General features: G+C 37.4%; 1 protein-coding gene across 1 annotated transcript in view; it reads left to right on the top strand.

Annotated features, from left to right (window-relative positions):
* The first annotated feature begins 3,903 nt into the window (after window positions 1-3,903).
* The window catches only part of LRRK2 (leucine rich repeat kinase 2), a 135,435-nt gene continuing 123,098 nt past the window's right edge, over window positions 3,904-16,240 (top strand). Inside the window, exons 1-5 of the mRNA XM_004441150.3 lie at window positions 3,904-4,814; window positions 5,078-5,163; window positions 9,606-9,715; window positions 11,991-12,079; window positions 15,234-15,368. Coding sequence (XP_004441207.2) covers window positions 4,661-4,814; window positions 5,078-5,163; window positions 9,606-9,715; window positions 11,991-12,079; window positions 15,234-15,368 — 574 coding nt within the window. The 5' untranslated portion in view covers window positions 3,904-4,660. The remainder of the gene's footprint in view (window positions 4,815-5,077; window positions 5,164-9,605; window positions 9,716-11,990; window positions 12,080-15,233; window positions 15,369-16,240) is intronic.

Genomic DNA, 16,240 nt, shown 5'->3' with positions numbered 1-16,240 from the left:
ATACATGGAGCTCTAGTTCATTAATTTTCACAGATTTATACAAGTCTATTATATGGATATATGCAATTTAAGTGTTGATGAATATTCAAGTGGTTTTCATTTTCAATATAAGCAAAAAATGTTGCACCAAGCATTTTTATATAAATTTCCCTATGCACATGGAGAGTTTCTCCAAGGAATGTTTTTGGAGTGTAAGTGCTGGGTCATCAGATACATACATCTTCAGCTCTACTAGATATTGCCATACTGCTCTACAAAGTGACTATTCTGATTTACACTCCTGCCTGTTTTGTATATGTATTCTAGTTGCTCCACATCAAAGCCGATCATTGGTATCATCAAACTTTAAATTTTTGGTTAATCTGAAGGCTATGAAATGGTATAGCATTATGGCTTTAATTTGTATTTTCCTGGTTACTAGTGGAGTTGAGCATCTTTTGATAGATTTAATGGCATTTCCTCTTCTGTAAATTGCCTTTTATATATTTTGTTCATATAAAAATTAGACTATTTAGGGGCCAGCCCTGTGGCCAAGTGGTTACAATTCCACGTGCTTCGCTTTGGTGGCCTGGGGTCATGGGTTCGGATCCCGGGCGTGGACGTACTCCACTCTTTAGCCATACTGTGGTGGTGACCCACATACCAAATAGAGGAAGATTGGCACAGATGTTAGCTCAGGGCTAATCTTCCTCAAGCAAAAAAAGAGGAAGACTGGCAACGGATGTTAGCTCAGGGCCAATCTTCTTCAGCAAAAAAAAAAAAAAATTAGACTATATTTTCCTCTATAATTTGTGATAGTTCTTTTTACATATTCTTATTCTTCTTTTGTGGGTTATATACATTGCAAAAATATTCCAGCCTGTGGTCATCTTTTAACTTTATTGATAAAGTCTCTTGTTATGTTGAGTTTTAAATTTTAGCTTATCTGAATTTAACAATCTTTTCCTTCATGGACTGTGATATTTATGTTTTGTCTTTCCGTACATGAAGGTCATAAAAAGGTCATTTTCCCCCCAAAAATTCTAGTTTCATTTTATATAAAAATATTCAATTCACATGGAATTTATTTTTTTATATGGTGTGAGGTAAAGGTATGATTTGATGTTTTTTCTACAATCATTGGTCTCAGATTCATTTATTACATAGTCCATTCTCTTCCCACTGATACACAATGCAACATTTCTCATATATATTTTCCACATATGTAAGGGTGTGTTTCTGGGTTCTCTGTACTCTTTCACTGGTCATTTTGTATAGCTGTGCCAATAATATGCAGATAAATTTTTATAGCTTCATAGTAAGATTCAACACACTGCTTCATATGTTGGACAAGTTATGCCTGGCATAAGGACATCAGGCGGAAGGGATGGGTGGAGTCTGAAATCCAAATCCTGCTTTGGACACCCTGGCACAGGGCTGTGTCTGCCTGGAAGGAGGGGCACATTTTTCTAATTCACAGGAAGACATTGTCAGACAATTTTTCCTCCTCTGGGAAATTGACAAAGGCTAGTACAGGCCCTGAATTAAGATCTAATTGGGCAATTTTCCCACTTCCTCCTTCTTCAAAAGTGTCTCCGTTGTTCTAGGTCCTTCACTCTTGTTGAAAGCTATAAAAAAATCTTGCTGAGATTTTCATTAGACATGCATTGTTTTTTTATTACTTTGTGGAGAACTGGCATCTTTTTGATATTTAATCTTCTTGTTAATTGATATCATCTATCCATTTATGTATGCCTTGTTAATGCCTTTTAATACAGTTTAATAATTTCTTCATAAAGGTCTTAAAAATATTTTGTTAGATCTGGTCCCAAGTTTTCTCTTTCTTCCTCATTGTTGTTACTGTGTGCAGACACACACACATACAATTACATTTTATAACTGCATGTTACTGATGTTTAGGAACACAATTTTGTATAATTATGAACATACTTTTTTATATTTGTACATTCACAGTGAATTTCCTGTTCAAAACTTTAGTCCATTTTTCTCCTGGGGTATCTATGGAGTGTGTAGGTGTTGTTTCCCCCACACCCCACTGTAATTTGTAAGAACTTTTGAAAGATTAAGGCTAATTGTTTTTTTGTCATATATATTGCAATTTTCTTTTAGTTTGCCATTTATTTTTTACTTTCATGTTTTTTCTTTGCAGGAAATTTAAATTTTTATGGAGTCACATGTACCAATCTTCTGTTGTTTCTTTCTTACTTTTTATGTTTCTTCATACCAACATTAAATAACTATCAATCTATATTTTCTTTTTTAAGTTATTTTCATTTAACTTTTTAATCCATCTGGAATTTGTTTTGGTGTTTGCTGTAATTAGCAATGTCCATTTTATTTTTTTCTTCCCAGGAAGTTAGCCTAATGTTCCAGCACTATTTTATTCTCCACTGAACACTACCTCTGTCATGAATTTGTGCCCGTAGCCTTCCTTTTCTGTCTTGTTAACTATCTGAAGAGTTAATAAGTCTTGGGATTTTAATCAATCAATTAAACATTTTTGAAAGCTAAGAGGATACTTTGCCCTACTACTGCAGTAGTTTGAGAGAATGCTCCCAACAGAGAATTCATGTTTCCACACCGCCTACCCCAAGTCTGGCTAATATAGAGTAGACAGTGAATAGGCAATGGATGGGTGAAAGAACTGAGGAAAAGAGGAGATAGCTTTTTACTTAGATTTAGTTTTCTTTGGACGGGAGCTAGGTTTTGATTTTTTGCGAGATAATAATCCAGTAGACAGAGAAGGAGAAACTGATGCAGAGGAATGGGAAGGCAGGCATGAAAGGGAACATTCCTAGGAATGTTTGAGATATCGATTGGTTAGTCAGAAGTTGAAACAAGTTCAGAAACCAGTTAGGAAGGATATTCTGCAGATATGATAAAGATGACAGGGTTGAGAATTTTTTCTTTTGTTTTGTTTTCATTATGGAAAATTTTATGCAGAGGAACTAGTACCATAGACCACATGAACCCATCACACATCTTCAACAATTATCAATTCAAAAGTTAGTATTGTTTTGTCTCTACCTCCACCCATTTCACCCCTTTCCCCAACACTGAATTACTTTGAAGCGAATCCTACCCATTCTATCATTTCAACTGTAAATATTTTAGCATGTGTCTGTAAAAGATAAAAAGTCTTTATGACAACAAAATATATTCACAATATCCAGGTCGAATTAGAATTGCTATCTTACTGACAATGTATTAAGGAAGCCTAGCTCATTTTGATTAAAGTGGTAGAGTGTAAAGAACCTTCAACTGGAGTTAAGAGATTCACCGGGGTTTGAGTTCTGGCTCTCAACTTTCCATCTGTGTGACTCCAACAATGCTCTTCGCTTAACTCCAAATCTCAATTTCCTCATTAGTAAAAGAAGGATATTGGTAGTTGTCTTATCCATTTCAGAATTGTCATCAGAATGAAATAATAGAAGTGAAAACAAACGATCTAATATTGTGAACCACTAATTTCCTGTCCAGTCATCTCCTTTGTAAATGATCCCCAGGACAGATCATCTTAGGCAATAGATCGTCTTTGTCCAGCCTTGTCTACAGTGTTGCTTGCTTTGGTTTCTCTTCCTAAAAAACATTACTTTGGTACTTATTTTTTAACTTGAGGGTTATAGACGCTGCGACTCGTAAGTAATTCTGAATACCAAGAGAACAATGCTTAGGCTTGTATCTTTCACCTTTTCATTTCATTTACGTTGTGTTTCTCTTAGTTTTAATAGCGCCAAGAACGAACTGATGTTTTTTGGTGCGCCCCCATTATCAGGATCCTACCGAGTGCAAACTCAGATTTTCAAGTTAATTTGGTCAACAGAGCTTCAGATAACAGGGAACAATTTTTTATTTCCTCCTCTACAAAGAGCCACAGCAATCATGGAAAAACATTTAGCTGAGCACATTTTGATTGCTAATATCTCTCTCCATCCTTGGGGGGGAAATTACTCATCTCCCTATAGGGGGAACTCGAAAGAGAATGTTTTCCTAAAAGGGGCCAAGTGGGCGGCGTCCTCTCTTCCCAACGCCCTGATTTCCATTCTTAGACCTGGAGATAGGCGGCGGCTTTAATTTTTCTTCTTCCTAGTTCCCAGGCCTTCCGCGCGGCTGAAGGTGCCCAGGCCGGCGGGTGGCGGCGGGTGGCGGGCCGGGCTGCAGACTGCGCGCCTCCTCCCGCCGCTGCAGGGCTCGGGGCCTGGGGCCGCGGGGGAGCCCGCTGAGTCAGTTTCTTCCTGCGCGACTCCCGGCCGCGCCGCCGCGGCGAGTGGGATCCGGTCCCGGGAGGCGGCGCCCGCCTGGGGTCCCGTCTCGGCCCGCGCAGGGACCCGCTCTCGCCGCGTCCGGACCGCCCACCGCGGTTCTGCACGGCGCCGTACCTCGGCCGAGCCTCTCGCAGGCCGCTGAGCTCGTTTTGGGGGCCTGAGCGGGGGAGGAGGAAGCCGAGGAGGAGGGCCCGGGGACGGGAAGGCGGCGCAGGGCGCGGAGCCGCCGCCTTCCTCATAAACAGGCGGGCGTGGGTGCCGATGGGGCTGGCGGGCAGCGCTGGCCGCGGGCGGTGAGCTGTGCTCGGCCCGGAGCGGCGGCCGGCGCCCCTGCCCCTGCCCGGAGCGGCCGGCCTTGGTGCGGGAGGCGCGGCAGGTTTGGAGCAGGGTCCATCATGGCCAGTGGCAGCTGTCAGGGGTGCGTGGAGGAGGACGAGGAAGCTCTGAAGAAGTTGATAGTCAGGCTGAACAATGTCCAAGAGGGAAAACAGATAGAGACGCTGGTCCAAATTCTGGAGGATATGCTGGTGTTGACGTACGCCGACCACGGTAATCATTTCCAAGGAAACTGTTCCTTTATCCCCCTCCCCCCCGCCTCTGTTGCAAACTTTTCTCCCCCGCACTTTGGAGCTGCACAAAGCCTGGACTTTTGAGAAGCCGCAAACTCTATACTTCTTAGGGTAGAAGAGAGCTGAGAATTCTAGGAAGGTCTTGCGCTCACTTCTTCTGCTTTCTCCCCCCCTTTTCAGACTTAAAAGGAGGGCCGTGAATCGTGACTTTGCTTCTTTTCCCTCACCCACTTTCTTTTCCAGCCTGCAAGATATTTCAAGGCAAAAATGTCCACGTGCCTCTGTTGATCGTCTTGGACTCGTATATGAGAGTCGCTAGCGTGCAGCAGGTAAAGTAGCTGTTTTCATTTCGCCCATTCCCCGATCACTTTGGAAATAGATGTTTTTCTGTCAATGTTATATGCCCAGAGTTCTGGATTGTTTCTGAGATTTGTCTTGACAAACCGCTGACTGATTTTAAGACGGAAGCGTTGTCAAATCATTATCAAATGTTAACGGTGTGAAAGGTCCCACTATGTGCTCCCTAATTGTCTTAAAGAAGTAACTTTATACAATTAACTGACAAAATATGGATGGTGGTGAGAGGAATAATAATGGGTTGAGTTTTCCGTTATTGGCTATGAGTTCATCAGTGTTTAGATCAGATTATCTAAGACTCTTCCCAATATACAGCATGCCCTAGAGATGACACCATTGTGAATAGTTTGGGAAAGGAGAATAGTTAACAATAATAAAATTAATAAAAATAAAATTAAGTAACTGGCAAACTGGCATAGGTTTCAGGGTTTTCTTTTTTTTTTTTTTAATTTGAAGACAGATTTCTAGCCTTCTTTAGTTGTAGTATACCTTGTATTATCTAAAGAAAGTGATGTTTTATGATTCTTCTATAAGTTTAAATTTATACTTTTCAACTGTTTTCATATAAAATGAATGTAAAAGTGAAACATTTAGAATCTGCCTCATAGGAAACCCAGAAATTTGCTAAATTCTTAGATATGTTAAAAAGGGAGCCCTAAGATGATAATTAAGGATGATTTACAGTCAAAACAAGATTACTGCCTATCGTGTTCACTTCCTTTGTAGATTTTGAGATTTAAAGAACTGAAATCAGTTCTGTCATTTGCATGTTAAGTCCTGAAGGGAGAGAGAGTTGAACTTTAAACTCTGCCAAAGTGCAGCGAGAAAGTCAATGTTTCTTAATATATGCTTGAGTGTCTAGACAGATGTAAAAATTATCTGGATCTCTAAATCTGTATCTATCTATCTTTGTCTTTATGCTTATCTCTGTAGCCAGCAATGTCTAGTTTGGGTGAACCATATACCTAGCTTCTTTTCTGTGAGGATATTTATATCTGGGATAAATGGTTACTTTTATTTTTCTTCAACTGAAATATTTCCCATTTGACTATTGATTTTTAGGGTGTTAACATGCAAAACCATGAGAAGATGAAGGCTTGATAAGGACAGTGTTCTTTTTAGCACCCAATGTCTGAATTTTGCCTGTGGAATATGAGTCACTTTTTCACACTGGCCCATTGTGCTTGCTTCTCTCCACCCAAATCATCCCTTCTTACTTGCCTGTGCTTTTGTGTTCAAAAGTGCCTGCTCTGGCAGCCTCCATTCCCTGGACTCTGTGCTTGGTAGAATCACCCCTGCTTGATACCACTCAGAACATTTGGACCCTGGGTGGCTTTGATCTGCAGAGTCCAGAGGAGGCAGAGCTAGACTTGAGAATGCAGAGGAGCCTGGAACATAACCACTACCTAATTCTTCTTCATTTTAGAAACTGCCCAGGCCTGGGCATGTTTGTCTGGAGTGGTTATGAATGTCACTCAGTATCTTTTCCCAGTGAGTACCAGAGACAAAGTATGCAAGAAAATGAGGAATTGTCTTCTGATTTGGTAATTGAATGGAATAGAATAGTTTCAGCACCATATGTGTATTAGTCTGCAAAGAGTATTATGTAGCTTACATCATTTGATTCTCACTGGAATCTCACTGCCCTCTCAGATATCTCACTGGCTATTTTTTCCTTAGTAGGTAGCTCATTTAGGATCACAGAGCTAGGGACAGAGCCAGGACTCAAGTCTTCTCACGTCTTCCAAATCTCTTTCCATCATACAATTCCCTAGCTGCTGAATTCACAAGCTTTTCATTGCAAGTAAAAAGTGCAATGATTTGGTACAAATATTGTGGCCATGGTAGGCATAATGGCACTATCAATTTTAATTATCGGTGGTCTTATTAAAGGGATGAAGAAAGAGGTCTTTCTACTGATATTATAATACTCCATTTAAAAGAAAGTGGGTTTTTATCCTTCAAATTTCTTCATATTACTGATGTAATTAGTATAGATATTCTTTAATGCTTTATGTGTTGAATTAGCTGGAAGTGCTGAATTAAAAGCTTTTAATGATGAATTTAAAGAGTTAAGGTAAATTACCCTTCAAAATTAAATATTAAGGTTTGTTTCCAGAATTCATTTAACATAATATTCCGGACTCTGAATTTTTATTTTCAAAGTCTTTTCATATTCTATTAATGCTCTGGAAAAATGACAATCTTTAGAGAATTGGTAGTTAAGCCAGCTGTCATACTTTTCTTTCCTGCCACTCATCTGTTCATTTCTCTGTGCTCCTCAATTTTACGTTACTTTTCTATGTCCACACAGTTTCAACCTTTGAAGTAAGGAAGCAAAATAAATGAAAGTGACTAAAATTTTCTTTAACTTGTAGACTCTTTCCAATTGTGCATTACTTAGATGCTTGAGTTTACAGAATAATTTTGGTAAAGTAGAACTACCAATTTAATTGAATTGTAACTGTGCAGGATGGGAAGCTTCTCTCTTTGCAAAAGAAGCTTTTAATTGAATAGACTAATGGATCAATTGTTACCTCTGCTTTGCTGCCAGTGATTCTGTTTAATCCTGGAAGCTCAGTTGCCTCCATCTTTTTGCAAAGCAATTACTGATGCTGTTGTTTAACCAACCAAAACAAAACAGGTTTTCTCCTTGGGTCAGCCATGCAGGTACAGAGGTGAGTTTAGCATCGTATGTGATTTCTGATTTATTTCCCACCAGAAGCTGTTCCAAATGTTATTTTCTTAAATACTTGGGGAAAAAATTTCTATGTATTTTATGAAAGCACGAAGTTTAGCCCGTTTCTATGACAGCTGGATTGTCAATGTCTGTTCAGCATATGTGGAGGAGGATGTCCTACTTAAATGTAGGTAAAAATAGCTGTCAGAAATTGCTGCCTTTTCAAGCAATTTGAAATTATGTAAAGGAATTAATGACAGAGTAAAGCAATTCATGCTTAATCCAGAAAAGATTCAGAAATAATATTGTAAAGAGATCTTGTGTAATCATATTTATCTTGTGAAATACCCCTGGTTTACTCCTGTAAACAAGTAAGAAACTTATTCCTTATTGGATGCATAGAAATTTCTCACCTTGTCATTCAGCTCTCTGCATCACTCAATTCCACTTATGCATCCAGTCTTATTTAGCAATAGTCCCCTCCCCTGCAGTAGTCTCCTTTCCATTCAGCACTTTACTCTCCTCACTGCTTGTCAGTTTTAGAAGGTTCCATTTCCCTATTTTGAATGATCAGATTTAGAATTCTTTTGAAATCTGGCTCAAGTCCTGCCTTTTCTATATTATATTCTTCTCTGAGTAATTCTAGCTGACAGTGAGTCCCACTTTCAGGATGCATATTATATTCGTATTTATCACACATCGTACTTAGACACTTTTCTATTAATCTTTAGATGCTACATATATATGCATTTTCTATTTTCTTTGGTTTTTCTTTTTCTGACCATATCAAGTATAGTTCTGTAATATAATAGAGAGAATTGAAGATTCCTTAAATCAAAAGAAGAATATAGAACAGTGAGAGTAGTTAAATTTAATCTCCAGTTTGGAATTAAAATATGTTTTTAAAAAAATCACATTTTTTTCAGAAGTAAAGAACCACTTATTCAAGTTGGCATCATGTGTAGACAGACTGAATGAAGATACATTTAAAATGCATCAGTAAGATCATATTTCATTTAGAAATGTGAAAGAGCTTAGGGACATTTGTGGTGTCTAGACCTCATCAGCTTATATTTAGATGTTCTAAAAAAATCTAAAGGGGCCCATTGAGAAATTGTGCCTCCTCTCCATCTTACAGTGCCTTTCACTTTTTGCTGTAACAGATGTTACATTGTCATCAGACAATGCTATTTCTCTTGCCAGTTATTCTAGCTCCATTACCTGGGGAGCAATCTTTCCTGATCACTTACACTTTGCCATCAAAATCTCCAACTTCCCCTAATCCTCCATTCTAAACCAATTCATTTTTATCCTAAAATTAAAATCCTAAATATTTAGAAGAAATTCTGTCAGGTAGATATGACTTAAAAAGTACTAAGGCCTGAGTCTAGCCTTTCTTGCATTTCTTAATCTTGGTATGTTCTCTAAAACTATCTTTTGTGTTTTATTTTATTTCTTTTTATTTAGACAATAGACATGTCTATTTCCTTCATTATTCAGAAATGTTATAATATTTTTGTATGCCCTTCTGGTATGATTTTTGGAGAAAGATGCTTTCTAAGTATATAGCTTGCTTTTCTTAGTAAGCATTTTAGAGTATCATTGTGTTTTAAAATAATTATTTAAAAATAATTTAGTCACTTGCTCTTCTAAGAATGAAGAGATTCATGTTTGACTGAATATGTTCCATTAGCATGTTTAAAAAATGTGAATATTTGCCTTTCTTGCTTTCAGGTGGGTTGGTCACTTCTGTGCAAATTAATAGAAATCTGTCCGGATACAATGCAAAGCTTAATGGGACCCCAGGATATTGGGCACGATTGGGAAGTCCTTGGGGTTCACCAGTAAGTATGACAGATGTGCAAAAACAAACTGCATTAAATGTTTATATGTATGACAACCCTTCCTTTGATACATTACATTTGCAATTCAAGCCAATCTGGTAAAAATCCTTTAAAATACAGATATTTTTCCTTGAATTGATTTACATTTATAGAGAGCTTTCACCTCAGAAGTATATTATCTAATTGAATTAGAAAACTAACATCTGAGGTAAATATCAGGTGTTATTATTACTTTAATAATATAATAATACAGTTATATAATTGGTTAAGTTGTAGATTTTTGATGACTACTTATGAATTCAAACCAAGAAGAGTTGTCTAATAGAACTGATACAAACCACTAGTTCTTAAAAAAAAAAGGAATTAAAAAGTTCTATAAATAGTAATTTAGAAGTTGATGCTTTACTGTCTTTAAAAAAATACATATATATTTAATGAGCTTAAACCACAGCTTTCAAAATGAAGAAAAAAGAGGAAATTACCTTTCGGCACATCTGCAGCCAAATCTTGAGAGCTATTTTACAAGCTCTGTTACTGCAGTTTGCACCATAATTACTTCAGATGGGACCACTTCTGTAGCCATAATTAGTTAAGAAAAAAATTTCTGAAGAAAAATGTGTTTCCACAAAAATCCTTTTTGGATAACTCTGTTTCTTGATATTAAAAAAATATCTTCTGTCATTAACTTTAGCTGTTCTTTATACCTAATGTGACTTTACCACAGAGAAGTGAATACATAATGCTTCAAATGGCATATTGTTTGTGAAAAACGTAATTTATGCAAAACTAAATCTTATGTCTTTGTATTGTTTCTTAGTATCAACTATAGCTGCAAATTTAGACAAATAACAGCTGTTTGTTTCTAGGTGAGCATATGTGTGCTTATACATTTTTCTGTCTTTGATAAATGTGTTGCTATTCTTCAGTTTCCAGCTTCTAAAGAGTGTGTTTTGAAAAGAACATATTTACAATTAATGTATGTTCTCATCTCCAAACTAATCTCTGAAATTCTGAGTCAGTTCTAAAGTATACAGAATTTAATGAGGAGTTATGCAAAATATACCTGTAATTAGTAATTATAATGTTATGTGTCCCTTGGTTTGGTTGAGAATTTCCAAGATCCCCAAAGATTAGCAATCTATAACCTTAGAGAGTGTTGGAAAACTCATCTAGTCATATTCTAGTACAAACCACCTGTTCAAATTAAATTACATAAACATTTCTACAGGGAGTCTCATTCACTCACATATTCATTCACTCACTCATTCACTCATTCGCTTGTTCATTCATTCACCCTCCATTCATCAAATATTCATTACACTCTTACTTTAGGCCTGAAGTAGTGTGAACAATATAGACACACTGCTCTCTACAGTGGTGTAAATTAGATCTTTCCCAGTAAAAATTTATGTAAACCAGATCTCCCTATATTCAAGAACTTTTTTCCCCCAAAGGCTAAGAGTACTAATGAAGAAATCTCTTGTGTGGTGATGAAGTCAGGAATAGTGGGAATGGTGCAGGAAGAGGTAGGGGCAGTGGGTAGGAGGAGAATTGACAGAGTCAAAGGACGGGGTCTGTCAGTTCCTCACCTCACCAACTGGAGACCATGTGTCAAGTTTCTTGGATCTGGATGAACCTATGAATGCCACCAGGCTTTGTCTTCTCCTAACAATGAAAAGCCAAACAACACTGGGTAGGAATAGACTAAAGATTGCATATTTTAGAATTGATAACTCTGGGACTCAAATTTAATGAATTTGAATTAATTGAATACTATTGATGTACTAGGTTCACTTTCTACTATAAAATATTATCAATTTCCCTTTCAAAAATAGTAAAAATTGATAATTTAAATACTCAAATAGATTCTTAATTTGCATATAAAAATAACATCTTTATTACTTCTCTATATTTTAATACAACATGCATAACATATAATTCATATGTTTATATCAGATATAAAAATAGACTTGATCTCTTAATGCATATATTGCATAATATCTTTGATATAGAATTGAGTGAAAACAGTTAATAATTGAATTTGAATATTTAGAGGAAAAAGTATAACTTTTCTATTGAGACTCATAATGATTCCCTGTTAATTGTCATAAGCCTGGCTCAGGGTTATAGAAAGAAAAAATACACGAGCTTCAATATAGGGAATGAAATACAATGAGATGAATAAAAGTGTAGGTGAGTAAAAAGTAACATCTAAAAAAACAAACATCTATGTATGTTATTTCACTCTTATCTTGATTTCTGTTTTTAATTACAGACTGATTCTTAAAATGCTCACAGTTCATAATGCCGGTGTAAACCTGACAACAGTTGGACTGAAGGCCTTAGATCTCCTCCTAACTTCAGGTAATATATACACACATATATGTTTAATGTTGACTCAAATTTAAAAAAATATTTTAAAGCATTTACTAAATGTGTTTTAATGTCTTTTTAAAGTATGGTAACATAATAGAACCTAAATATGGATGATTTCCAAAATTCTTTCTGTTTCCATTTTCTCCTATCTATTTTCTCTACACTTTTTCTCTCAAATATTCCACCCAATATCTTGGCTGGAAACATCACCTTATATATTACTTATATCTAATTTCTATTCCCAGCTTTGCTCCCAAAATCTGGTCCTACATCTCACATTCCAATTTGCTTGTTGACCATAGATGTCTTTGTCATTATTATATCTTTCTCCATTATATCTCTAGTATGTATTCTATAATATATGTTCTAGGGTATGACATAATAGTAATATTTTAAAAATATATAGCGTTACCTCTTGAGTGCTTGCTAGATGCCAGGCTTCACGTGTAAAATACTTCCATGCTTTTAAAAACATAATCCTCAAAACATCCCTTGAGATAGGTATTTTATCTCAGTTTTCTAGGTAAGGAACACTGAAGTGCAGAGAGGTTGCCTCAGCCAGTGAGTAGTAGAACCAGGGTCTGAGTCCACATGTCAGGTTCTTTCCCTGAGGGAACTTCTGCCTGGAGGATAATGGACCTGAAAACAAAGAACCTTGATACGGTGCAGGAGCCTTGATCATTGCTGTGATAGACACCTGCTATGATATAAGGTTCTGAGAAGAAAGGCTGCTTACAGGGAAGCTGATCATGAAGGACAGGGAGGAGTTTCCCTCAAAGTGGTGGAGAGTGTTTTAGGTCAAGACAGCAGCGTGTGCAGAGTTGCAGAGGCCTGGGAGCATCATGGAGGCTGGATGCGTGGGTGGAAAGATTTTAAATGCCCTCATTGGCTGTGCTAAGTAATGAAGACCCAATAGAAGAAAGAGAAAGGAAGAAAGAGAGTGAAGATCAGAGTATGAAGGAAGAGGGATAACAAAGGCCAGAAGATACTCACCACTTTACCACAGCCTTTTATTAAAATGTATGATGGACGTACTAACTAGTCTTTTGTTTTTTATTTAATTTTATTTATTTATTATTTTCCCCCAAAGCCCCAGTAGATAGTTGTATGTCATAGTTGCACATCCTTCTAGTTGCTGTATGTGGGACGTGGCCTCAGCATGGCCAGAGAAGCGGTGCGTTGGTGCGCACCCGGGATCCGAACCCGGGCCGCCAGCAGCGGAGTGCGTGCACTTAACCGTTAAGCCACGGGCCGGCCCCTAACTAGTCTTAACCATGATTTATTTTAAACTCATCCTTGGGAACCTTTTTTTGGAGAAGGGGGCTTCATTCTCCATTTGGCCGTGGACAGGAAGCTGGGGTTTATGAATTTGAGAAATCTCCTGACACTGACGTATATTGATGTTAGCAGTAGGTAGACAGGGAGTTGGACATGTGTTTTGAAAAGACTAGTACTTTAATTTCTTTCATATAACATTCAGAATTTTGAGCTGTTAGGAAAGTTTCTAATGTGTTGTAAAGTTCGTTTCAGCTACTTATTAGAGGTTAATTTACGAATCATTTTTGTTTGGCTTATTAGTTAATTGATTTAATAGCTATTAGGCACTTTTGTCATGCTGGCTGCTGAGATAGATGAGGCAAATTTCCTACAACATTGAAGTACACAGTCGAGCAGCAGTGTCTAATATAACTTTTTGCAATGAAGGAAATGTTGTATGTCTGCACTGTTCAATATCATGGCTAGTAGCCATACGTGGCTATTGAATAATTGAAATATAAAAAAATGAATTTTAATTTTAATTAATTTAAATAGCCACATATGATTAGTGGCTACTGAATTGGACAGCACAGGCAAAGAGATAAAAAGCACTTAAAGAAATAATTTTAGTGTAATGAGAAAAGTACTATAACAGAGATAGGAAGAAAACCCAATAGAAACATAGCGAAGAGAGCAGCTGAACTCATTTGTAGGAGTTAAGAGCATGGGCATGAACTGCCTAGATGTTAATCCAGCTCTGCCTCTTATTCGTTGTGGACCTTGAGCATAGTCACTTGGGTCACTTAATCTTTCCATGCCTCAGTTTTCTTATCTCTAAAATGGGGATTGCACTTCCCTCATGGGTTTACATGTGTTACAGTGAAATGCTTCAACCCTCATCTGACACGTTATGTGCTCTACAGGTGTTTACTACTGCTACTAACACTCCTATTGCAGTACTACTGTTTTTGTTGACAGAATAGGTGCAGTTTGTGTTATTTCTTGAATTACGGGAGGAGTAGGTTTGGTATGGGAAAGGGCAAGGCCATGCCACACAGCCAGTGCAAGTGCAAAGGGATATTAAAGAAAATGTTTAGTGATGAGCAAGGAGTTCAGCATGTCTGGAGTTAAGACAATGCATGGAGGGATGTGGGGCTGGTGAGATACATATAGTCAGTTTGGGAAGGGTCTAGTTTGTCAGACTAAGGCGTATCAGAAGGCCTTAGAAGATTTCAGCAAGGGATTTACAGAGTCAAATTTGTGTTTTGGAAATATAATGCAGGGTATAAACTAGTTGGGTAGAGGTTTGGGCCAATCAGAGCAATTAAGCAATTGTGTTTGCATTCCCGGTGAGAGCTGGTGAGGTCCTGAGCACAATAGGAATGGAGGGGCTTAGTTCAAAAGGAGTTTTCAAGATATTTAGGAGATGGACTTGAAGGACTTGGTAATGAGTCGATTCATTGGTTGGGGAGAGAATAAGAAGAGAGAGGGGGGATGGAAGAAGGGAGATAACTCCATAGTTTCTCTCTTGGGTAACTATTGGATGATGGTGTCATTGATGAACATAGGGAACAGGAATGGGCTAGGTTTGGGGTGCCTTATGGAATATTCACATGGTGTTACCTAAGAGGCAGATAAATTGTTTCAGGAGTTTAGGGCAAGAGGTCTAGGCTACAGGTATTAACTGGGAATCATAGAGTTATAGTAAAGTGTCCTGGGAATTTATCTCATTTAAAAAGACTGTAGAGCTTATATACATCTGGGGCAGTTAAGTGGTTTATCAAAAAAAAAAGTCTACAAACCATTCATAGTCCTCATGTAAGAATTAACACATTACATGTTAAAGCAGCTATTTACTTAGGGCATATTGTTCTCTTCAAAATAGGTAAAATCACTTTGCTGATTTTGGATGAAGAAAGCGATATTTTCTTGTTAATTTTCGATGCCATGCGCACATTTTCAACCAATGATGAAGTCCAGAAACTTGGATGCAAAGCTTTACACGTGCTGTTTGAGAGAGGTATTTAAAAATGACGAATTTTTTATTTTGATATTTATATAAGAAAAAAGGGTTTCTAATGGGAAAAGTAGAATATAATTATAATAAGAAGGTATCTAAAATTGTACTATTTATCAAGAAGTGGGAGTTGTCAGTCAAGGATAAGTAATGGGGTTAATTTAGAAATATTGCTTGTTTTTGTGGAATGAATTTCATTCATGGGCTGTAACTCATGCAATTGTAGTAGACTTTCTTTCATTGCTTAACAAGGCATAAAGTTCACTTTGCAAACCGGATGTGTAGGTGTTAAGAAAAAAATAAAACTGTGAAGCCAAGCATAGGTTAAATTTGGGTTTATCATGTTGAGTCATCACCAGAGATTTTAGGAATTGCTAAAGGCTTTGTACAAAGAACCAAGAGGTTTACAAAGTGTGCCTTAGGAAAAAGACTAATATGTTTTTTATCACATGGCGCTGAGATTGATAACAGAGACTACCATGTAATTTTAGAGTTGGTTGGAACCTTTAGTCCTTCACTGGCTTGATGAGGAAATGGATCAGAGAGGTGAAATGAGCAACCTGCCTGAGGGCACACAGCTAGTTATCAACATTGTGGTGCAATTTATTGCCATTTTTTGAAAGCACCTTTTGCGTCATTATGACAGCCAACAGTGCTAGGGGTTTAGGATAAGAATGAGTTATGTGGGCCCTATGTCTATATCAGTTTACGACTCTAGTTTCTGGCAGCTCCAGGAATGGAATAGATCACCCTGTATTGTTTAATTCCCTGTCTCCTTCCAGAAGAACTTGAAACAGCTTATAGATATTTATAATACATTAGAGAAAAAATGGATGAGGAAATGGGTGAGGGAAAATAATATGAAGCTAAGTTGA

Source organism: Ceratotherium simum, chromosome 17 (genome assembly GCF_057802395.1).
Source record: "Ceratotherium simum simum isolate JZ-2026a chromosome 17, ASM5780239v1, whole genome shotgun sequence".
Classification (NCBI taxonomy): domain Eukaryota; kingdom Metazoa; phylum Chordata; class Mammalia; order Perissodactyla; family Rhinocerotidae; genus Ceratotherium; species Ceratotherium simum.
This window is presented reverse-complemented; position numbering and strand designations above follow the sequence as displayed.